General features: G+C 40.5%; 1 protein-coding gene and 1 long non-coding RNA gene across 3 annotated transcripts in view; one reads left to right on the top strand and one right to left on the bottom strand.

Annotated features, from left to right (window-relative positions):
* cpne5b (copine Vb) overlaps positions 1 to 25228 on the bottom strand; it is a 159480-nt gene that overhangs the window by 94176 nt on the left and 40076 nt on the right. Inside the window, exons 1-2 of one of the 2 annotated variants that reach the window (XM_080892455.1) lie at positions 25096 to 25225; positions 20279 to 20382 (exon numbers count right to left, since the gene is read on the bottom strand). In XM_080892455.1, coding sequence (XP_080748581.1) covers positions 20279 to 20382; positions 25096 to 25170 — 179 coding nt within the window. In that variant the 5' untranslated portion in view covers positions 25171 to 25225. Of the gene's footprint in view, positions 1 to 20278; positions 20383 to 25095; positions 25226 to 25228 lie in introns of those variants that run through there. The other variant, XM_080892454.1, reaches the window with a different exon arrangement.
* Positions 500 to 25190, top strand: LOC308403203. Its single transcript, XR_013972883.1, has 3 exons — positions 500 to 732; positions 24701 to 24830; positions 24951 to 25190. It is a non-coding gene; the product is annotated as an uncharacterized lncRNA (long non-coding RNA).

Here is a 25228-nt window from a genome sequence, read left to right as displayed (position 1 = left end):
TTTTCGAACAAAAATCTTTGTATCTTTTTGTTTATCAAGTTGAAGAAACGGAAGGAAGCAGGAGATAGTCATTATAATTGGTGCAGTGCATGGATTACAAAGAAATAAAGCACAGGGAAAGAGCTAAAAGAAAACAATATAAGGTGACACTTAAATGTGCTGCACTGAAAACTGCAGTGTTTAGTGAGGTGAGCAGAGGTGGGTAGTAACGAGTTACATTTACTCCGTTACATTTACTTGAGTACGTTTTTGAAAAAAATGTACTTTTAAAGTACCTTTTTTGCACAATACTTTTTACTTTTACTTGAGTACATTTGTGAAGAAGAAACGGGACTTTTACTCCGCTACATTTGCAAAATTCAACTCGTTACTTTTTAAAAAATAATTAGTTTAACACATTAGATAACATGCCGCCAGTGGAGTTTCCGGTAACTTTTTTACCAATGAGATGTGGCCATGCAGTCACATGACCAGTTTGAAACTGTGGCGGGCAGTGCGGCCCAAACGTTTCAAAGTAGCGGACACACGAAAGAAGAAACATGAAAACATAGCGGAGCCGTCTACGCTAGAGCTGAAGAGGATGAACACCCTTGGCCTCATATACAAAGAACGTTTCGCTTAAAAGCAGTACAAAAGAACAGCTATGTCTTCAGTGTCAGTGTCTTCAGTGAGAGCCAAAACAAACTAACTTTTCAGCGTGAAAAAACTCAGCTCGTGTAACCTGAGGAAACGGTAAGTTTTCTCTAAATATCTTCTTAGCTGTGGTTAGCTGGATGCCAGCCTTATGTTACAGCAGCTGTGTCGAGCTCAAGCTGCGAGTCATATTTTCGGCGCTACGTTGTAGTGAGACAAGTTTGTGGGTGTTTTGTACAGCTTCAGCTGTCTTTTTAACTGCTCGCTGGTTAGCTAGCGTGAGCTATAAGCTAACAGCTAGCCTCGTTAATGACGCTGGAGTTCAACGCACATGCAAACAGCTCGTCTCTACTGCTTTAACTGTTAAAACAGAAGGCAATACTGCGGCTGGCAGAATTTATTATGTGAAACAACAGCTTGTTTAGTTTAAACAGTCTGCATTAAGCTGGGCAAACACTGTGCGATTTTTTTCCAGTCGCATTATTCAGCTCCTGCTCAAACTGTACAATTGAATCGCAGGGGTTAGAAGTTCAAAGGTCACGATGCAGGGTCTCACACTATACGGCCTGATGCTCTGATGCGACTTGAGTGCTCAAACTGTGCGTCCATAACATGAAGCTTATCATACAAAATCTGTCTCTCGCTCTCCCTCTCTCTGTCTTTCACTCACTCACACACCACCACCACCATCAACTTTGCTAAATTACTAATGGAAAACATTGACCAGACAGCTGCAATTGAGCAGCAATGTCCATCCAACTCTTTTCATGGTTGTTGTAGTCGTCACAATTTTGTGAGGCCACACTGAAAAGCCTCGGATACGGTAGCGTCGTACGGAAGCGTAGAGCTGCCACCCAGCCAAAAGAAAAATAGAAAAGTATATTGTTCTAACAATATACTATTGTTAGAACGATATACTATCATGTTAGTACAATATACCTTTCACGTTTGAACAATATAATATCACATTATTACAATATACAGAATTATCACGTTCGTACAATATAAATATTATATAGGCCACATCGCAGCTCCCGTCACGGCTTCCATCAATGTCTTTCTCGTCTTTTCCCAGAGTAACAGCCAAACAGGAGGATCTATTGGCTAGCACTGCTTAGCCTTGCACACATTCTTATTTTAAACTTAATCAAGAATTCATTGCAAACTGTTTGTGCGGGATATGAATGACAGGATTTTGTTTTTCTACAAGAGTTAGTAAAAAACATCTCCAGTGTGATCAAATCTTCTTGCCAAACATCTGCAGCTTGGCAGTGTATACTGCACTATAATGACCAGACCCAATTCTTTTGAAAACCATACACCTTTCACGGGTCTCAACTTCATCAGACATCACCTCGACACAGAGCTGGATGAGGCCAGGGCAAACAGCAGCCTAACCGACTAAGATGATGGATCCATGGGGTCAGGAAAGCCAGAAGCAGGGCTGGAGAGGTACCTTTCATGTCCATTCACTGGAGGTGTGGATCTATTGCATGGCGTTCCTAACATCAAGAAGCTGTCGATCAAAATCAATACAGCCCTTCATGCATCTGGAGCTTGTGAAGGACTTCTCAGTCATGCAGGACTCCTGTTCACTGCTAAACAATGACAGCTTCACAGCAAGAACCTTGAGAGCAAACTGCTGCTGAAGCTTAACCATCACCTCACTAAGTGAAGAAATGGCACATTTTTGCTAAATATGCAGAAATAGATGCACACCCATACAACTTATGGTAAACTGAGCTGCCTTGTATGTACATATGATGAAGATACCTCGTTCTAATGTTTTCTCTGAGGCTGCTGTGCCATTTGGAGCAAAAATTAATATAAAGTTTACAGCATATCTTGTCACTGGAAATTGTTTGCACTGTTTATATATTTATATTATTTACTGTAGGTATTGGTGAAAAAAGCTTTATGTTGTGAAAAACTGAAATCTGGAAAAAAAATTTATTGATCTTTTTACATATATTCCTTTTGAAAATACTAAAATTTGTATATTTATTTATTTTTGTTTGTCTGATAGCATTTATTTATAAAATAAATCGGACATTTCAAACAGTTACTCGCTACTTTATGGGCTCAAAATGTGGTCATAAATATTTTGTACTTGTAAAAAAGATTTGTATGTGTAAAAAAGATTTGTGTGCGTAAAAAAGATTTGTGTGTGCGTAAAAAAGATTTGTATGTGTAAAAAAGATTTGTGTGTGCGTAAAAAAGATTTGTATGTGTAAAAAGAATTTGTGTGTGCGTAAAAAAGATTTGTATGTGTAAAAAAGATTTGTGTGCGTAAAAAAGATTTGTGTGTGCGTAAAAAAGATTTGTATGTGTAAAAAAGATTTGTGTGTGCGTAAAAAAGATTTGTGTGTGGACTTAGAAAAAAAAAACCCTGCAAGTTACAACTACGGATTTTTGACCCTATTTTTCTTCCCTTCATCTGATTGGTCAATGTCATGTCAATCACAAATGTAACAATCCAATCAGAGAACAGATGGGTTTGGCTGTCGAGGGGCGCTTTTTTTGAACTGCAGGTCTTTGAAGGGAATAAATGCCCTTTTACATGCCAACCCAGCGTTTTCCTTCATCACCACGAAGGAAAACAGTCTGTGGTCGTCCGAGTTTGGTGATTTTTATGTCACAGGTCTACGTGTTTAATACAGGGACTTCCACAGCCTTTTCAACAGCGCTGCGGACCGCGGGGTGGGGGCGGGCAGTGTTTTGGAAATGACAGTCTTCATTACAAAGCTTTCTTCGTTATGAATTAGCATACATGTTTTTATTGAACATTTGAAGAACTAGCAAAAAAAACAAACTCTTGTAGAGGACATAAAGTCAGAGATAGAAAAGACAAGGAGCAGGTGCATCTAGTACAGGTAGAGCAGCTGCAAAAACCCACAGAGCCCAGCAGCCAGCGTAACAAATTCTGGATCCTTTGCTTTTAGTTAGCAGTTAGCATTAGCAGCGTATCCTGCATCCGATGTGAAAGGACTTTTATGCTGCGCTGTGACTCACAGCAATGGTCCTGGGTCAGCCCTGACTTTGTGTTAAACTAATCCTAAAGTAATAATGTTATTTCTAACCACTGATATACCACAACTTTTTCCTTTCAACAGCTACTGAAAGTTAGGGGACCTAGCTGCTATCGGATATTTATATAGCAATCCTCCAGCTTCAAACGGTATCACCCTTCAAGGACCTGCAGTTCAAAACAGCGCCCCTCCGACAGCCAAACCCATCTGTTCTCTGATTGGATTGTTACATTTGTGATTGACATGACATTGACCAATCAGATGAAAGGAAGAAAAATAGGGTCAAAAATCCGTACTTGTAACTTGCAGGGGGTTTTTTTCTAAGTCCACACACAAATCTTTTTTACGCACACATCTTTTTTACACATACAAATCTTTTTTACAAGTACAAAATATTTATGACCACATTTTGAGCCCATACTACTTGAGTAGTCTTTTCACCAAGTACTTTTTTACTCTTACTTGAGTAACATTTTTGAAGACTACTTTTCACTTTTACTTGAGTAATAATATTTTAAAGTAATGCTATTCTTACTTGAGTACAATTTTTGGATACTTGACCCACCTCTGGAGGTGACTGAGCATCAAGAGAGAAGAAAAACAAAGTTATGTGTGAAATCAGAATGAGGAGAGATGAAAAGAACCGAGATCTTAGTGTCATTTCAGATGTTATTTGTTGTGCTGAGTAATTGGAAAGGGGTTTGACTACAGACAATAGGACCTGAGTGGTGGACCTGATCTGATTTGCATGTGAATATAAAGCAATAAAAGGGAAAAGGGACATATGTGATGTCCCAGGATTAAACGTGTGATGAAACAATGGATCCCGTTTGCCTGGAGAGCAAATCAAATACAATTACTGAGTAATATGTTGAATAAACAGCACGCAAGACTTTCTCTTGGTGAGCTGCAACTGTCTTTGACAGCATAGGGTGGGACAGATTTAGAGCGTCACGCTGCTCAAAGAGATTTGACAGATTTGTTGTTTCAAATTTAAATCAATTTAAACCATAAAAGAGTTAAACAAACTGCATTAAAACCTGAGGAGGCATTCCTGGGCCCTGTTTCAGGAAGCCGGTTTAGTGCAAACTCTGAGTAAGTATACGCTGAGTTAACGAAAACTCTGGGTTTTCGGTTTCACAAAGCGAGTTTAGATTAATTCTGAGTGAGTTACTATGACGACACACTCCGTGAAGCTAACCTGCCCCCTAGCAGGTTTACTTCAACTAACCCTGACCTTCTCCGCCTCTTTGTCGGAAACCTGACTGTAGGAAGTGTCAGACATGGCGTGTCCCTTCCTTGAAGAGCCAGTAGATGTTGAAGCCCAAATTCTCCGCAGAGCTCTCCGCCGGGAGAGAGTGATTAGAGCGCGTTCGGACATTTTATCATTTCCTGATGATTTCCTGTGTGAACGTTACCGTTTTTCAGCATAATCTATAATTTATTTGAATAACATCCTCAGGCCTAATATTGCTCATGTGACACATCGCGGACATTCTCTCAGTTCTGTACATATTATTTGTATTGCACTTCGGTTTTTTGCAAACGGGAGCTTTCTGTATAATATTGGTGACGCTGAGCACGTTTCCAAGGCTACCGTCTGTCGGGCAGTCAGGAATGTTACAGTTGCACTGAAACGTCTCCTGTACTCGTTTGTGGTGTTCCCCGGTCATAGACCCACAAGATTTATCAACGAGGGATTCCACAAAATTGCAGGTATCAGGATGAACGAAACTTACTTCATGATGTGGTGATACTTGGACTACTACTTAAATTTTACATTTATTTTCACGGTTCCCAGGTGTGATTGGCTGTATAGATGGCACTCACATTCCAATCATTGCTCCTTCAGTAAATGAAGGAGACTATGTGAACAGGAAGTCTTTCCACAGCATTAATGTACAGGTACATAGTTCTGTAAAATTATGATATTATTTTATGCCATGTTATACCCCTAATTAAAGATTGTGAATTATTATGTAGTTTTAGTTTGCATTATTCTCCTGAATTAGAAGAAGCTGATAACTATTGCATTAGTTAAACTGATTTGCATTACAGGTTATTGAAGGTTATTGTCTAATTTGTCTGAGTAGAAGAGAACAGAGTGTGCTGGAGTTTTCTGCCCCATTTCAGCAGGAGCAGATAAACAGGGAGCCAAGGTCGTAGCTCAGGCGCTGTGTGAGAGAGAGCATGTGAATGTTTAGGCTTTTTATGATAAGGTGGAGGCACCAGAGGCTATAAAAGTTTGAGCAATGCTCCACCATTTTGAGATTTTGAGGCTGTCTGCATCAGTGTCCATCTCCCACGTGTGTGATCATTAAATCATCGTTTGACTCAACCCGGCCGGACCAGTGTTGTTATTGTGGTTTTTTCTCTTGTCTCCATCCCCAATATTTGAACCTTAACAGCTTGGGGGCTCGTCCTGTGGTATTGGGGTGGAATTTAAAAGTTTGGACGGTCCGAGGTTGTCGAACGGACAGGCACGAGCCAGTGGTCTGATGTGAGTGGACAAAAGCCGGCTTATCTAAAGGTAAGGCACTACCTGTTGAATTATTTCCAAAATGTGCCAAATTGGATATGACTAAATTAAAGTCTACTCACTGAAATTACTGGTAGAGTGTCTGTTTTGATTTTGATGAGAATCACCGTGTGTTATGCAGTTAAAGTTGCTTAAGAATGTTTAATGAAGTTGAAGAAATATGAAACTGTTCTGGAGGTAACAGATATAATGTTGGGTTTGAGTCCCTGGATATTGAGCTGAAGGCTCAGGTAGTTTGGTAGGGAAATTAGGACAGAAACTGTTCTGGAGTAAACAGAGACTGGTTAATAGTTTTACAAATTAGGTCAGAAACTGTTCTGGAGGTAACAGATACTGTTTAATTGATATGTTAAAATTTGTCAAAATTGTTTAGGTGAAAATTGTTATAGGACGGCACTGGAAGATGCTAAGAAGCACATAGCCCGGAGGTTACGCTCCCTCCTGGCCGTGGACGCGCGGTCTTGACCTGTCGGCGAACAGGGTTAGTTCAGTTTGGTTTAACTGTGGGGTACAGGGCATCCTGAAATAAGCTAGGAGTTAGAATCTCCTCACCGTTTTAAATGGTGTCATGTGCTTGTTTGGACAAAGTTAAATTGAGTTAGGGACTTTAGAAATCAGGCCATAGGCTGTTCTGGAGGAAACAGATACTGGTTAATTGATTACAAAAAAGTTAACTTTCTTCGGTTGGACCCGTTATGATAAATTTGTCGAAATTGTTTAGGTTCTTTAGAAATCAGGCCATAGGCTGTTCTGGAGGAAACAGATACTGGTTAATTGATTACAAAAAAGTTAACTTTCTTCGGTTGGACCCGTTAACTTAAATTTGTCGAAATTTGTTAGGTGCTGAATCTGTCAGGCCTGTCAGTGATTGTAAATATAAGACGTCTTTGTAATATAAAATAGAAGAGTTTTGTCTGAGCTTTGTGTGACCCTGTGTGTGACGACAGCGCACTGCAGCGCTGCGAGCTATTTTTAGACGGTGTGTGAACATGCAAATGAGCTGTGACGCGCACAGAGGACTTTGCTTCCTGTTTAGCGTGTTTTTGAGTTTTATAATTTTGATTTGCAAACAATGATACATGCCTGTAAGTAAAACGCTGATTTTACTGATTATGATACTACAAATAAGGTGTTGAATGACTAGGGTGTGAATGATGTTGGAGTTTAAAGCGGAAACTCAGAGAGGAGTGTGTTGGGAGACTGGCATGTAGTCTGCAGTGCAAAGGTGGGCGTCTTGCCTGCTAGTCTATTTAACAGTGATGAAAATGATATTAAATAAATCTCTCAGTGTGTTGATACAGGTGGCTATGGGGCTGGACCAACTGCCCCCACAAGCACGGCGGCCGAAGCAAAATTATAGTAATGGAAACCAAACTCAGCAAGAATCAGCAGCTGTGGAAAAGACAGCAGCTAGCAGAGAATTAAAGGAGAAATTAAGAGAAGTTTTACACATAAAATTGCGGCCAACAGACTTGTGGAGGTTGGGAAGGCGCCTGGAGCATCACAACAAGAAGGTGAAACAAAAACACACACAAGCAGAGAAATGTGAGAGAGAGGCACGTGCTAGAGAAATGCCTCGTTTGAGAAAAAACGTTAAATTAGCCCATCTACAAACACACATACACGCAATGAAGAAACAGCTTACACCCATGAACACGTGAAGATTTTCCAGCAAGTTTAAAGCAGTGAAGCTTAACATACACCCGCCGTTACACAATAAAGTTTATCCACTACTAACAAATAAACCCTCTGGGTTGCAGGACAACAACTTAACTTCAAAAAAAAAAAAAAAATCACAACCAGTGATAACACGACAAATTTAGTGGTTAATAAAAGTCAAAATTGTGACATGTTTTCTTCTGATTGATTAATACAAGTGATTACTGAATGAAAGAAAATTCCATTTTTGTGCTTTAAACATGATCTTAAGAATTTTAACATGTACCTGTGTTGTCCTGTCAGCTTGGTGGGTTATGAGAGGATTATATGGTGAGAAAAAACAAAAAAAAAGGGGGAGAGAAGGCTGACACAGGGCCTGGTCCGGTTGTTTTTCCCCTCTCTGAGTAACACAGCCAATACAACATGATTTTCCTGTTCGTTTGTTTTTGTTTTGTTTTGTTTTTTCTCTTTATGCTTGATTACAGGCTGCTTTGTCGGCCCGGAAAAGCCGAGGCTGACCCTGGACTCCTGCTCTCCCCTCTACCATCTTTGCTCTCTCCTCTACCATCTTTGATGTGACCCTGACCAAATGCTAAAGCAGCTGAACCCGCAACAACAACTTGAAAATGTCAACAGTGCTGCAGGAAAATGATCTCATGCAGCAGAGACGGAGAGCGGTAATCCAAGGCCCGTTTCACTACACGGGGAGATTTCTGTCAGTGTCTTTTCTTTCTGAGAAGACTGAGAAAGGCCCGGCTCCCACCACCGATTCTGACCACCTTATATAAAGGAATTATTGAGAGCATCCTGAGCAGCTATATCACTGTCTGGTTCGGGAACAGCACCATGCCGGACAGACAAGCACTACAGAGGGTTGTGCAATCAGCTGAGCGCACCATCCGCTCCGAGCACCCTGACCTGCACTCAATCTACAGCAGGCGGTGCTGGACCAAGACCAGGAAGATCGTGAAGGACCTCAGCCATCCCAACAACAGACTGTTCTCTCTGTTGCTGTGTACGTGACAAATAAACATCTGGATTTGGAAAACGAGGCACTCGCAAAGCCACCAGCATTGTGCCTGATTGGACACACCCCTCTCACACACTCTTTACATTCTTGCCATATGGAAAAAGACAGCTTCAGCTGACAGAGCTGTGACGAGACGCCCATTAAGCCCAGATGAAAAGTGAGGCCGAGCAAAACCATGCTGACCTTAACCACTCTGCATTAAAACTGTGCAGGACAGTGACGGACCAACAATGACCATCGGGCAGCAAAAAGGGCGTGCCAGAGACAGGAGGAGTAACTGAGGTCAGGAGGCACCTCAGAATGGACAAAACACCAGGAGAAAATAAGCTGAAGGCACAGGTGTCGGGGCTCGGCCAGGAGCTGACCTCTGAGAAGAGCCGAACAGCAGAGCCGCAAAAGGCCGTGGAACAAAGCAAGGAAAACATCAATGGACTTAAATCTGATTTCTACGGAAAAGACTTTGAGGTTTCTGCCCTCAATAAGACCTCGAGGCATCAGAGCAGAAACTGAGCATGGCCCAGGAGGAGCTAGCTGAAAATCGAACCCATCAGGCTTGGAGTCCAAGACACCGGACTTGAAATCAGGCCGGAGCATCCTGGAGCTAGATGAGCAGTGTGATTTGTCCGGTCTGCTATGGAGCGAACGTTAGGGGGATGGCTTCCTGTCGCCTCTGCCGTCCTCCGATCGCTCAGCGTCCTGGGCTGCCTAGCTCTGGACTGAACGCTCGGGCCGAGACACCCAAACAACCATGGACTCCATTCCCCTGGAATGGGACTACGACTACGACCTCAGCCGTGGGCTTGAGAGTGCAAGCAGGGATCCCAGAGAGCCTTGAGGCCTGTGTAAAACTAACAGAACAAAGATTGAGGTCTTCCACTGGGGAGGTGGAAGCTGCAGACTCTCCTATACACCTTCTGGATGTCAGCCGTTCCACCTGCAAACAAACGGACAGCAGTCGCACTTCTGCAAGCAACAAACGGACATCCAGACAATTGAGCTGCGTATCAAAACCCTGAAGGAAGACCGAAGCAAAAGGGTCAAGTTAAGGAGGAGCGAAATAAGGAGAAGATGCTGGACACTGGAGAAAAGGACTGCCTCAATTGGGGCCAGAACCAGTATGGACAGAACTCTGAGCAGCAGCACCAATGGATGCAAACAGACTGAAAAGGAGGAGGGCAGGACCCAGGGCACGCTTCAGGCCGTGGTTTACCCAGAACACTACAACAGGAAAGTGATGAACACAAACACCCACACAAACACACACATCTACATGCACCGACTCAGAGTGAAAAGAAACATGCATATGAACATATGCACTCGTTGATTGAGGGAGAAATGACACACACACACACACAAATTAAAATGTTGATTCAATGAACTGAGAAGTGATCCACACACACACACGCTGATGCAATGAAGAATGCTTTACTAACAAATGCTGCACACAAACATCCAAATACGGAGTTGGTTACAACAGCAAGAACTGATTGATTATTTATTGCTTAAATGTATTTCATGCCACGCAGAGGGCATTTGTGTAGATTTAGAGGACATGGTCTGAAGCACTTTGATAATGAAAACAATGTCTGTGCGTGATGTCTGTTTATGGCTCAAAGCCTCCACTGAATTGTTTACTGTGCTTCACACAGTCTAACAAGGAGCAGTGGTACAGAGCGAAAATGATGAATGAATGGTGTGAGTTTTATTTCGAAGAGATTATGAAAAGGTTGTGTTGATTCAACTTAGTTGTTTACGTTTTTGCCAAGGTAAAGAGTTGGTGTGTAACTAGTGTCCACTATTGAGTCAAGTAAATCCAACATGTTTTGTTGGTGCAAAAAGGAGTTTTGGTTGATCTTTGGGTTTTGTTTGACACTAGGTTGATTCTATCAGTGAGGTTTGGATTGTTCTCTTTCTCTAAGAGAGAGAAAGATGGTTTGAACTTTGGACATGTTTGCAATGGGCCCCAGTATCTGTTATTATATGAGTGTTTTATTGTTTACGTTTGTTTTTGCTTTTGTTACAGTGCACTGAGATAAGAACATCTGAGAGGTGTGATCCACCGGTGGTGATATTTTGGTATTTTGTGAGTTCCTGATTTAACAAATCAGCTCTTTAATCCAGGCCTGAGAGATTGAACTTTAAAGCGCTATAAAATATTCTTATTGAAAACAGTCGCAAAGTATTTTTTCTCCATGATTATAATGAGCTTGGGAGAAAATTCACTTATATAGGACACTGATCCTGAAGCCTAAAAGGATTGCAGCGAGTCAATCCAGTCCAAAGAAGGAAAAACAAACAAGGAGCTGTTTCCTTTAAAATGATGACGTCATCTTGCTGGTGATGGAGCCTCGAATAGGCTGCGCGTGAGACTCCATTATCAGCAACTTTTGGTATGAATGTGTGTGGATGTATGCATATGACTGACGACTAAAAGTCATGGACTGACGACTAAAAGTTTAACTGACTTGATACTGAGACAAAAACGGTGCTGACGTTAGGATTATTGAATGTCCACAGACAATTCACCCAGCCTGTAAAAGAAGGGTGGATGTTTTGTTTTGCTTTGTTTTGTCTGCAAGAACAGAAGAATGACAGAGACTAAAGAGCTGTAGCTTCACAGCAGTGTGAACTGCAGACTGAACCCTTTGGTTGCTAATTTTGAGCTACTGATGTTTGCATTAAGGAAATTGTGTTTTAGTAGCTGTGTTTTAATTAAGGTATTACATTATATTGTTGGGAATATTAAATGCTAAAGTGAAGAAAAGGTTTGATCCCACTCATGACTGAGCATGTTATTATTAACCATAGTGGGTCACTATAGAGAGTCAATTAATTTTAGAAAAAAACAAACAAACAAAAAACCCTCCACCGAGGTCTATGAATAAGAGGGGAATGATAGACAGCCGCACTCAAAATGGAGATATGTAATGATAAACACTGGTCCCCGTCTTTTGGGCGCTCTCTTGAAGTAGTCAATAATTTAAAAGTAAGATAAAATAACAAGGGCATGTGCTGAGGGGTGGTGCTGCACAAGAACAAGAGTAAAATAAAGAAAATATTGTTTTTAGAAGTGCAAATTAAAATGTACCATTACACTCAGAGGATCAATATGAAGCTTGATATTTGTTAATTTTGAATGAAGTACATGACTGGTGACTGTTCTGTCCTGAGCTTTTGTTTTTACAGCACCCGCTTGATCACACCAACAGTTTCTCGCCACCGAAGAGGGGTACTTGCAAAAATAAAGAACGGGGAGGAACATCATCAAAACTGGAAAAAGGTAATCCCCAAAGGGGGTGATAACGCCATAACTTTCACTATGGTCAAATTCTCAAAATTTGACCCTCAAAAATTCTTCAAACATTTAGACACAAAGTGGAGATTTAGATAAATATAATGTCGTAAACCACATAAGTATGAAGTATTTGATTCAATAAGATGGTGAAATAACAAGCAGCAAAAGGTTGATCATGTTAATGGTGTTTATTCAAGGGTGCAGAGGAGATTATTATTATTAAAGACAACAAATGAAATAACGAAAAGTAGAAGTGGAAAAATTTGCGTTAACGGTAATAAAATCAAAAAAAAAGAAATACTAACTAAAACTGTACTGAATGTTCACAAAACTAACTAAAATTAACTAGATTTATAGCAAAATGTGTTTGGTTGCATTGATGTGTGCGTGCCCTGCTATAGTGAAATTAAGGTAGTACGTTAGTCGAGTCGTCTGTGTTGCTGCTCCGTTCACGCGCAGAATCAGGTCAGGAAAAGTCGGGAGACAGTGCCAGAATAGAATTGAGGATGATTTTAATATGACTGTTTTGTAGACATAACAAGAGTCTTGTAGTGGAGAGGGACGTAATGTCCTCCTGAGACCCAGAGAATAAGAAAAAACAGGGAGAAAATATTTTCGTTTTTTCTTTTTTCTTTTTTTTCTTTTTTCTTTTAAATGAATCAAGTGTTATTAAAATAACAATCTCATAAGATGAAGATCAGGGACCAACCCAGAAGTCACTGACACTTCACTAGCTGTAAACTATTGGTTTAGGAATAAGTGATGGCACTGAACTTTCTATTTCACAAAAGTCAATTTATTTAGGATATCTGAGGAAGTACTGATTTTATTTGGAGACACAAAGGAACATTTGGCACTTCCCTCATCTCACATCTGTTTCATTGTTGTACCCAATCATTCTACAACTGAAATGCCTTGGACTGCTAACCATTTCAGGCAAGTGGAGTGAACCATATTTTGCTAGACTCTCATCAGATTGGGGCTTCCTTTTATTGATCTTTGGAGAGAAGTCTTCATTACTGGTATTATTCAGGTCTTGTTCACATGTTTGTCCCAGGTTTCTCAGCCAAGAGGAGCTTAAACTCCAGATACTGTGAGTTCCTTTCACACATTGAGATCACTGATAACTTTCAGCAACGACGTGATCTCGTAGAAACAATTAGGTGTTATGGATTCAACTATAATTGCGACTCTTATTTTTTTACTTTACTGGAAAACATTTCTGCATTTTACCCATATTTTATTTTTAACTCAAAATCAAAATTCCAGATTCTACTACATGTTGGTTTTGCACCAGATGGGACGACAGATTTCAGGTGGCCCTGTGTCTTTCTCTATTACATCTGCCACTGCATCTCGATAATCTTCTCTGTGGCTTTTAGTGGGTCCTGACCCTCTCATATTTTGAAAAATCTATGTTTGAATCTCCCTTAATAATTGTGTTAAGAATTCTCTCCGCCTTTGTCAAAAGTTGGGTATTAGGAAAAAGTGAAATAAATATAAATATAAAGTCCCAATGTGTAGAGCACACATTAATAAATTAGTCATGTTCCCTGTGAAAGTAAATGAGCCTAATTCTTAAAGACCCCTGAAATTATTTACTAGATGTTTATTTTTGAATAAAATAAAAATCTGAGTTTAACAAAACATTTTAATTGTAAATATCAAGCTTACCTTTCTTTCTTCCATAAAATGTGCTTGTGGGCACGCCAGCCATTTTGAAAAGGTGGGAAAAACAATTGGCAAGGCCACACCCCCACACATGGGATATAATTTTAAAGGTTCTGTTGTCCTCTCTAAGAAACATCAGGACTTAGAGGAGTGGCAAGTAGAGTATGAGAGCTACAAGCAAAAAACTAAATGTGTACTACAGTGCGCAAAAATGAAATACTGGGTCATCAGGGGGTCTTGAGGGACATTTATAAAACAAAAAATCCCACAAACCTTAAAAGTGCACTTGAAAAGCTCACACAAGAAGGTTAACCTAGCTTACCTAGAAGACCTCATCAGGGGGAGCACACTCCCCCTCTTTTTAGAGCTCACCCACTTAACTCGCATCCCAAGAAAACAGCTAACCCCAGATAAGGCAGCGTGATGTATCCCGAGATAACAGGACTGGGACATCTAAATAAAGGTGTGAAACAATCGCCTTCAAAAGGTTATCAATTAACTTTAACCAAAATTAGGACCACTCGGTGCGGCAAGAGTTAATAGTTATTAGTCTCAACACCCAAGGATAATCAGAAGAGCATGACTGATATGATGGAACTGAGATTTTGTTACACTTAACTTTTGCAAAACACAAATAAAACTAAATTGAAACTAAGGATTTTCAGAAAATAAAAACTAGACTAAACTAGCAAAGAATTGGTAAAAACTAATTACAACTGGCAAAAAATTGAAAATCTGGAGTCGAAACTAAATAAAAAATAAAACCTAATGAAAATGGCGAAACGTTTAAAACCCTGGTGCAGAGATTGGCAAATCTGACCAGGAAAAGTATGAGATGGATTGTCAGGACAGTCAGCGTTAAAGCCACTTTTGACAGTCCATACTAGGATGGCATTGGACATCTTGGGGGTGGGAAGGGGTTGGTGTGACCAAGGTGTGGTTTGGCTTGTTGTATGTATATTTGAGATCATATGGCTCTGGATGGACCGGTTACCAGGGCATGGAAGGAGGACAGACTCATTAAAGGAGGAGAAGGAACTTGCTGGGATTGGAGATCCTCTGGGTGAGTGGTTGATTAAAAGCATGCATAAAATAGAAGTTATCTGTTGTTATTGATTGGTAATAGATTGATAATTGGCCACATTTACAGCTGTATTGACTTGTTGTGGACGTAGTCGACTTCAGGTTTAAACACTCTAATTAACAGGTTGAAAATAGTGACATTAAAGGAAGAGTATGCAGCACCACCCTGTCAGACGCCAGTGATGGTGGAGCTCACTGATGAATCAGGTGAGCTGGATTCATGGCTGATTCAAAACTAAGATCCCCCTGCTGTGGTCAGTAAGGGGAGAAAAGGGGGAAATAAAATCAAGAATTAAAGAGGCATTTATAAACGTTTAGGTGTCAAGTGAAACGGGACAAAAGGGGGTGTTTTACTGTTATTTTCAATGTTAGCATTATTATTGTATGAGAATCATGCAACAAGCATTGCATCGATGATCATTTATTGAAGCTTTTGACCTTATACTAACATCTGTGTTCCTGTGATTGTTATAACTTCTGATGAATCTTCCATTTACAGGTGTTAGGATAATGATATAATTTTTCATTGCAGGTGTAACCATGATCATTTTTATACATATTGCAACTTGTTGCTCATTGTAGAGTTGTGCTCAAGTTAATAAGGGTTAAAAGCTACAGTCAGCGCGAATGTCTGACTGATCTATTGAGGGGAAAGGCTTCGAGCATGGAAGGCCGCACGCGCTTACAAAACACTGATATCATGTTATTCTTTGTGATCTTTTCTTAAATTATGTCTTTAAGGTTAGTTTAAATAGTGGCAGTTAATTAAACGAGATTTATTAAAATATTAAATACCTGAGTCAGAACGTTACACGCGGATCACCTTGAGAGTCTGGGAAACTTTGTAGCTGCCTAACTTTTTTTTTTTTTTGAATGTTCTAGCTCCGTTGATTTGACACATTGGAATGTGTCAAAAAAGGGGGGGAAGGTTGAGCTTTAACATCAAACCAGGATTATTTGAACATTTTATAACTTCATTTGTGTCTTTAATAATTTAGGAATGGTAAAGCTTAAGCTAATAGCGGTCCGAGAAGACGGACCTTTTAGAGAATCAGTGAAAAAGCATAAACTATCACTTTCATGTTTAATCATTACTCATTGAAATGAACTGAATAGCGTTTAGAAGATTTGTTAATTTTTTGTCTTTTGTTAAAAAGAGGGGTTTCAATAATTTTCAGACACACCTTGCAAATGTGCTTATAACGAGTTGGCACTCGGCCTTTTGAAGGTCAGAAGCTTCGTTCGGCGTGACTGTCCGGACTGATAAAGTGTAGGAAATGCCTTGAGTGCAGAGGGCTAAATGCAAACATGCTTACACACACATAAGATATGATTAGAATAAGTCCCTGGGACATTCTGAATGTTTAGACCAATTCTGAATCACTAGAAGGTCAGTAGATAACAACATTAGATTATTAGGGTTAGGAAGAGAGGTGTTTTGGTTTTCTGTCTCTTACAGAGAAAGGAACAGACACCAGACGAGGTCACAGAGATGCGAGGACCCTCCGTAGCAGAGTCAGACACAGTGACTGCCGAGACATCAACTGGGTCCAAGGGTCATGGCGTTTGGGCTCCAGCTAGTCACCACAAAAGGATGGATCCCATAAACACAGCAATAACCATGAAGGGGTTGGCGGAAATCCGGGAACACCAGACCAACGAAGTTCGAGAGGCTTTTGGGCAAAAAGGGGACACCTTCCTGTTCCTTTTTCTGGAGAATACACAGATCGTTGTTTGAAATCGGGGCAGAATAATCCCCTGATCTGTGTTACGACTGAAGGGTTGTCTAACCCCTAAGGTTGAAGAATTAAGAGCAGAGGATCACCCAACTGGACGACACTGGTAGCTGCAGCAATAGGATAAAGGCTGAAAGCAGTGGGAGACAAGGAGAGTGTCATCTGGACCTGCTACTGTTGGAATCCTAGTTTTTCTTGCATCTGAATTGCGCAAACACAGAGGTCATCCCACATATGGTTCGCCCCTCAGGGGGACAAAGGACCTCAGGAGTGAGAAGAGATGAACCCGGCCACACTGGGCTACAGGGTGTTTGTGAGGTCATTATTCTAATGACCTCATCAGGGGGAATTGTAAAATTATGATATTATTTTATGCCATGTTATACCCCTAATTAAAGATTGTGAATTATTATGTAGTTTTAGTTTGCATTATTCTCCTGAATTAGAAGAAGCTGATAACTATTGCATTAGTTAAACTGATTTGCATTACATTAAATTGCTGACTTGTTGTGAATGAATGATATTGTTTTATGATGCATTATATTGCTGAGTTATAAGAAATACTGTTCGCAGAAGGTTATTGTCTAATTTGTCTGAGTAGAAGAGAACAGAGTGTGCTGGAGTTTTCTGCCCCATTTCAGCAGGAGCAGATAAACAGGGAGCCAAGGTCGTAGCTTAGGCGCTGTGTGAGAGAGAGCATGTGAATGTTTAGGCTTTTTATGATAAGGTGGAGGCACCAGAGGCTATAAAAGTTTGAGCAATGCTCCACCATTTTGAGATTTTGAGGCTGTCTGCATCAGTGTCCATCTCCCACGTGTGTGATCATTAAATCATCGTTTGACTCAACCCGGCCGGACCAGTGTTGTTATTGTGGTTTTTTCTCTTGTCTCCATCCCCAATATTTGAACCTTAACAGTTCCCTGTAGCATTTCAAACTAACAAATAATTCCATTATAGTAATGGATGCTAATTTGTGTTCTCTGCACTGTGAAGATCATATGTGATGCTGCCAACATTATCACAAATGTGGAAGCCAACTGCTCAGCCTCTGTGAGTGGTGGTGGTGGAGGACCCCCACCTGTTTTTCGGGCCTCCGCTTTTTTTTTCTGTTGGCTATAACAGGTCACATTTGAGCATACAGAGTAAGCAAATATGTACTTGTAATGTGCTCAGATAATTTCAATAAGTGCTTACAGAAAGAAAATTAATGTAGCCTCTAACTGCAATTGATTTACATCGGACAAACAGACCAAGCACTATGGCTCATAATACAATTACACCTTACCTGTTTGGACTATATTTTTATATTTCGTTTTTACTTGCTGCCAGGAACATTTGGGGCCTGTTGGGTTGCACCTGCGCTCACATCACATCACAAAATCAAATGTATAACATAAAAAATAAAATCAAATATAATAAAATAACGTGTTAAATGGGTGGAAATCCCTAGATCAATGTTTAAATTAACACTCACGCATTGACTCTGTCGGCTTTGTTTTGCCATGCATGCTCCCTTTGTTTTGCAGCTGAGGCTGTGTTACTTTTTTTCCGCGGAATTTGCATGTTATCGGCATATACTGCCATCAGAATTTCGGCCTCAAGCGCTGTAAGATACATTGACCGCGCCTTCTTTCCCTCCGTCTCCATGGTGACTCGCTTAATCTGTGCTCCACTAATCAGGGCTTTATGTATCCTCGTGCGCGCGCTTAACTTGGGGTTAAAGCAACTCCGCGTTGATTGAACTAATTGTTATCAGCCTTTCTGAAACAGAATATTCCGAGTTGGACAGTTCGGGGTTACTCAACCCTGAGTATCGTTTTTCACTCTGAGTTTTCTAAACCGGCTTCCTGAAATGGGGCCCTGGTGTCCAAATTACAAAAAGCATCTTTTTGGAATCTGACCCATCCAAAAACTTTAAGGTTAAAAGCAGATGTGATAATATTACCAAAGAAATCCATTATATTATCGTGTTCTTACATAGTTGTTTTGTTTTGTTTTTTTAATACATGTTTTGGGGGCTTATTAAGCAGATCAGATTCAGAAACACTTGTAAGATTAGATTTGTGTTCATATTTAGGCTGGATCTCTCTTGTGGAAAAAATAACATTAACAGTTGCTTCTTCCAAACAACTGCTCTCAATTAACATGTGCTTATACCAAAATATGATCACTTTATCTTTATTAACAGTCTGCAGATGTTTAAGATTGCTGTCAAATCTCTAATTGAAAAATCCTTGATTAAGGGCGTTTTGGCCAATTACTGCCAAATATCCATTACACCCTTTATTTATGATTATTTTTACTCATTTTATTCATTATTTGTATTAGATTAGCATGCAATAATGGTTCCATTTTTAGGAGTTTCATTCAGCATTCAGAGAGCATGATAACTCAGAGACAAGCATGGGTAAAAAGCATCAACCATCTTCTCATATCCTCACACAATGGACTCCTCTCTATAGCTATCACGCTGGATCTCGGTGTTGCATTTGACACCACTGATCATATCGCGCTTTGACTCAAAAGACGAGCACTGTGCTGGTCATATTTATCAGATGTTGAAAGTCTTCCAAAAGTCATATAAGAGGTTCAATGTCGTGTGCTGGTTGACAATGCATATATTTCTATTGGCAATTGGTGATCTCAATCTCTGTTTTGGGCCCTAAAAACATGGCATTAACTTGGCCTCTAGCACTGCTGATTCCACTGAGTCATTTTTGACTAGAATATCTCCTTTAACTCATGCATTTAAAGTCATCTGTAGCGATACAGATGAGCCGTCCAGCATTATTAACATTACAAACATGCCTTCTTAGAATGATGCTGAAAACAATCCCATTTATTAGTTACTTCTGGGACCAGCAGTTGTAATTCTTTATTATCAGGATATAGCTCCCGGAAAGCTTCTACAATATGTTGTTCTGAAGATATTAAGTAGCAAGAGAGATCCCATTTCTATATTGCTATAGGCTCAGGCTGCTGCTGGACCTCCCATCAAGCACGGAGCACGTCTCTTATCTCATTTCTTCCTCTATGCATTCATGTAGCCTTGTTCGTGTCATAAATTGTGTTTCTTTCCTCTTCATTAAGTTGTGCATTTTCCTCTCTGGCCTTTCTCTCTCTGAAAGTCTTGCAAACATCTCCAGGTCCGCATGATCCTGATCTGAAGGTGCTTTTCTTTTCTTTCTTTGCTTCCCCCTCACCCCAGTAGGTCTAGACAGACATCATCTATAGCAGGTTCCTTCCTGGGGTTTTTTTCTCACCACAGTCAGGGTGCTCCTCAAAGAGAATTGCTGCTTTTGTCTTGTTTTTTTTGAATTGTAAGGCTTACCTTATGATGTATATGAAAAATGCTGAGATTTACATTTGTTATGCACTGGTGTAAATAAATGCAGTTATCTAAATAAAACTAAAAACATGCCATTTCATTGCAATGTTTAGATCCCCTCCATATTTTGGCATGGTCAGTCTTGTTGTGCATAGTTAGGGTTGTTGTATTTTCTGGTCAGGTATGGCAGATGGTCAGTTTCTTAACTTAACTAAACGGTGTAGGCAGATGGTGCAGAAAAGGAAGTGAAATAATGAAAACTAAACATCACTCACAAGTCAAAGCGAAGGTTCTGCTTCTCCTCAAAAAAGTAGTCCAAGATGTACTTTCTAACAAAGTCGGGGTTTAGAGTGTTGTCTATCACCTCTGTTCTGCCAAACTGTAGGAGGAGAAAGACAGATGGAGGTCAGCAGAAGAGAATGATGAAAGAACAAGCAAGACATTGAAACACAGTTTTAAAAACAAATACAGTTAGTGTGTGCTTGCCCTTTTCATCTCTTTCCTGGGCTTATTACATAAGTGTATGCACACAGTCACAGAGGCCTGATTAATGGAGGTGCTTTCACATGGTTCTGCTGTGCAAATGAAATCAAGGGTGGGTTTCCCGGATGCTTGATCTTCACCCCTCTCCTGTATTAATTACAGCAGGTTAGCGCATACATCAACCTCGCGGAAGGAAAAGGAAAATGTAAGACGCCCTGTGTGGACAGGGAAAAGTTATGGGTAGACTTGGAGGGGAAAAGGGGACAGGGATAAAAAAACTGCTGGAGGGAAGGAAATGGGGACACTGTTTGAGTCAGAGCTTTGGATTGAAAACAGTCAGAAGGGTAAAAATGAGAAAAGAGTGAGGAGAGGTGAGGAGGAGGAAAGCAGTCATTAGGGCTTCCTACATTTTCTCACTCCTAAATTACAAATGCAGGGAAATATGCCAGAGAACAATTGACAAAGGCCCAGAAACTCCAAGTATATGCACAATCACTGGCCACTGTATTAGGTACACTTTACAAGTAATGGTTTGGACCCACTATAGCAGTCAGAACGGTCTTAATGCTTCACTTCAGCAAAGTGCTGGAAACATTCCCCACATATTTTGGTCCATATTAACATGATAGCATCACACAGTTGCTGCAGATTTGTCAGCTGCACATCCCTGATGTGAATCTCTCATTCCACCACACCACACAAAGGTGCTCTGCTGAACTGAGATCTGGTGAATGTGAGTACAGTGAAGTCATTGGCATGTTCAAGAAACCAGTTTAAGATGATTTGAGTTATTCTGATGGAAGCAGCCACTGGACGATGGACAGACTGTAGTCATAAAGGGATGGATGTGCCATTAAATGGTGCCTTATTTGGTACTAATGGGTCCAAAGTGAACCAGGAAAATATCCCCTACACCATTACACCAGCAGCAGCCTGAACTGTTGAAGCAAGGGAGGATGGATCCATGCTTTGAAGTTGTTTATACCAAATTCTAACCCCAGTCTTATATTGCCCCATTTAGGTAGCCTCAGTATGCTGTTCTGTCCTGTGTAACAGACATGGCACCAACCACGGTCTTCTGCTGCTGTACCCCATCTGTTTAAAGGTTCGACGTGTTGTGCATTCAAAGACATTCTCCTGGTTGTGGTTATTTTAGTTGCAACTGCCTTCCTGTTTGGCCATTCTCCCCTGACCACTGAGATCAACACTGGATATTCACCCCGAGGACAGCCTCTCACTGGATATTTAAAAATCTTTTTGGTCACCATTCTCTGTAAACCCTACAAATGGCCTGACACCAACAAACATGCCACATTCAAAGTTACTTCAGTCACATTTCTTCTCAGTTCTGATGCTCAAGTTGAACCTCGGAAAATCATCCTGTCTATATCTACATGCCTAAATGCATGGAGTTGCTCCCATGTGATTGCCTGATTAAAGAGTGTGCGTCAGTTAAAACCTCCACAGATTTATATTTAATAAAATAAAAATAAATAGTGAAGCCTTAAAGCACACATTGCCTCATTCGTGACTTTATACTAAGTCTGAGCCCTCTGGTGTTTGAACAAACATAAAAACAGTGGAGTCAGATGAGAGCAGTTAACACAAGAATGAAATTACCTCAAAATGGATTCAAGAAAACACACACACTGGAGATTGCACCACATTTCCTGTGTATACTGAGTCTACTCTGTACTGTACATGGCTGCATGTTTTTGATGTCACATTTAATGGTTTCCTGCCAGCACAGCTATAAACTGTTTGCGGTTTGAACATCTCAGCTTAGTCATAGTTATTTGCTGGTAATATCACCAGAACTTCACAAGATAAATCACATCTTACTTCTACATTTCTAAATTTGAGCCATGTGAGCATGCTCTGGGCCTGTAGGGCTCTTGTTATAGCTCAGAAAAAGACGTTATTGCTACATCTATTAAAGCCACACCTCCTGTGATAGGTTTAATATTCATTTCATCCTTATATCACAACAAGGAACAGCATTAATTGATTTGTAATGAGCGGCATTAATCATATTTTTTCTTAATTGATTTCCTTAATCAAATCCATCTTCATTCCTTCATGCCTAATATTACAATGATGCACAGATGTCAGAGGCAAGAATTCTTTCTTTTGTTAGAAAGATGAAAATTCAACCTGTGCTCAATAATGCAATAATGACATCGGGTCAGATGCGAATCGTATATAGACAAACTGTTTCCACAGACTACAACAGGTCTGCCTGTGAAATAGACACCATGAGGCAGAGGGCAAACGTGCTGTGTTGGTGTCATCAGCATCATAGCAGTCGAGAGGTGTTTGACCTTTAATGTGTAGGTAATGTTATGAAAACCAAACCGTGAAATTTAAGTGAAGAGAAGAATGTGTGGTTCCAGACATGGTTCAAAAACTTCTTTCCATCTAGAGTTTGTATAACACCACACTGGCCTTCTAATGCTGATTTTTTTGCATTAGTTGAAAATGTCAGTAAAGCGTTACCAAGTGCATCAAAATGTGACAAGGAGCAAGCGTCAGTATGTGATGAGTTCAGAATAAGAATATGTTGTAATATGTGCAAACTGTAGTATTTTTAGTGCAATAATGTTTATTTGTATGGGAATAAGCATGCAACTTCAACGAGTTCCACACAACATTCATAGCTTAAAGCAAATCTGCAACGGCCTTTTCAGAGTCACTCTTGTTTTCCACAGTCTCATAACTCACCAGCAAGTCTGTCGAGCTCTTCATAGAGGTAAACAGAACCTGTTTGCAAAGATTAATCTTCCCATAACATGGAATGCAGCTTTTGTGAGCGAGTGTGAGTAAACGATGACTTTGCACCAATAGAAAACTTCACTCTTCTGTGATATTGCACCACTGTCGAATCCCTCTTTCTAAAAATAGGAGGGCAGGACTACTGATATTGAATCTGTGTTCTGCCCTGAGTTTTTTTCCGAAGCACCCGGAGCTGTTGATGAGGTTGTGAGCACATGTTAGTAAAGAGGCGGGAGATTGCAAAAATGAGCACCATACGTGATTTCCCAGCTGAGTGGAAGAGACAATACCGTGCTGCAGAGTTCATTAGATACTGCTGGGCTGCTGGAGCTGGCTAATGAGAATCTGGCAGGAAGTCCCTGACCGGCACCCTCGACATTTACACACATAGACGCAAGGCAGCTGGCACGCATATACTTATGGCATCTGAACTCTTCGGTCCGCTGATGTAGAGACCGATAGTGTCTCGTGTTGAAAATGTGACCATGTCCCTAAGTCTCATTGCAAGTGATCATGGTGTTAAATTAAGAAATGGGCAAAGGAGAACAGTAATAAAACATGTATAATCCATTATTATCTTTTTGGCTTTTCTATCCCAAATATGGCTAAGAGTTAATTATGCTGACCATCATACTTTGCATAAACAACCTTTTTTTTCTTTTAACACACACAAATTGTCAGTGCAGATTTTTGCCATCTGAATGTGCTGTAGTTCTTTTTCTGTTCTTTGTGGCTCAGCAGACAGCAACACAGAGCTCATATAATGAGCATGTTGGAGTCAGTAGTGTGAATTAGTGTGAGATAGCTTTCTGTCTGTTTTGGCCTTCAGTGAAAAGCATTGGGGTGAGTTTAAAAAAAGAAATCCCCAAGACAAAGAAAAGACACAGAAACACGAAGAATACTGAGCAGCTCCCCAGGACTGATAGAGAGTTTAGGGAGGAAGAGTAAAACAAGCAGCTGAAAACCATTTCTTCCACAATAAGTGCTGCATGGCTTCATGGGAAAACAACTCCCAAGGTTTGTTAGAACTTCGAGCCACAGCTGTGATTGTGCGAAGTCTGGGTATATGTGTGCACATCAAACAAATTCTAAAACTCATGCACGCAGAAACAGGCATGTGCACCAACACACAAACGCACACTCATTCACATAGCAGGTAGTAGCAGATAATGTCAGACGGTGGGAAAAAAATAATAGAAATCATCAACCGTGTCAATCTCCATTAGCTGTTCTCTGACTGGCTCACAGCATACAGTAATCACTCGGCAACTTTGCACCTCCATTGCTATGTTTTACTTGTTTATATATCCAACAGTCCTTCATTGTATGTATGTACTACATATAAGGTGCAACCATTCAGTTCAGCGACTCCACCTGTGAAAATAGATAAAAAATACAATTTAAATTTGGTCTATTTTCCCCTCATGTTTTCTCCCTTGCAGTGCAGCTCTCTGAGCAACGTTTGGTCCACAGGAAAATCAGAATCAGCCTTTCAGGGAGAGATCTGAAAGCAGTAAGTGGGCCAAAAGTAAACAAGGAGACAACCTGGAAGGGGAACTCCACCAGATTTAAGTAGGTTTTTTGTTTAGTTTTTTTTTTTATTGGAGAGAGTTTCTTATCGTTAGGACTACGCCTTATATTCATCTAATGAACCTAAAAATAAGTTGATGTAATTAAGTGTTAACATTACAGGCAGCCGGATCAGGTCAGGGACGAGACCCTGCCCCAAGTGGAGGAGTTTAAGTATCTTGGGGTCTTGTTCACGAGTGATGGCAGAAGGGAGCGGGAGATCGACAGACGGATTGGTGCAGCGGCTGCAGTGATGCGGATGTTGTACCGGTCTGTTGTGGTGAAGAGAGTAGAGCCGGTGCTCCTCCACATCGAAAGGAGCCAGCTGAGGTGGTTCGGGCATCTGACAAGGATGTCCCCTGGACGCCTCCTAGGCGAGGTTTCCCGGGCATGTCCCACCG

This window comes from Rhamphochromis sp. 'chilingali' (assembly GCF_963969265.1).
Source record: "Rhamphochromis sp. 'chilingali' genome assembly, chromosome: 9".
NCBI lineage: Eukaryota > Metazoa > Chordata > Actinopteri > Cichliformes > Cichlidae > Rhamphochromis > Rhamphochromis sp. 'chilingali'.
The sequence above is the reverse complement of the archived record's forward strand: the minus strand, read 5'-3'. Positions and strand labels throughout refer to the sequence as shown.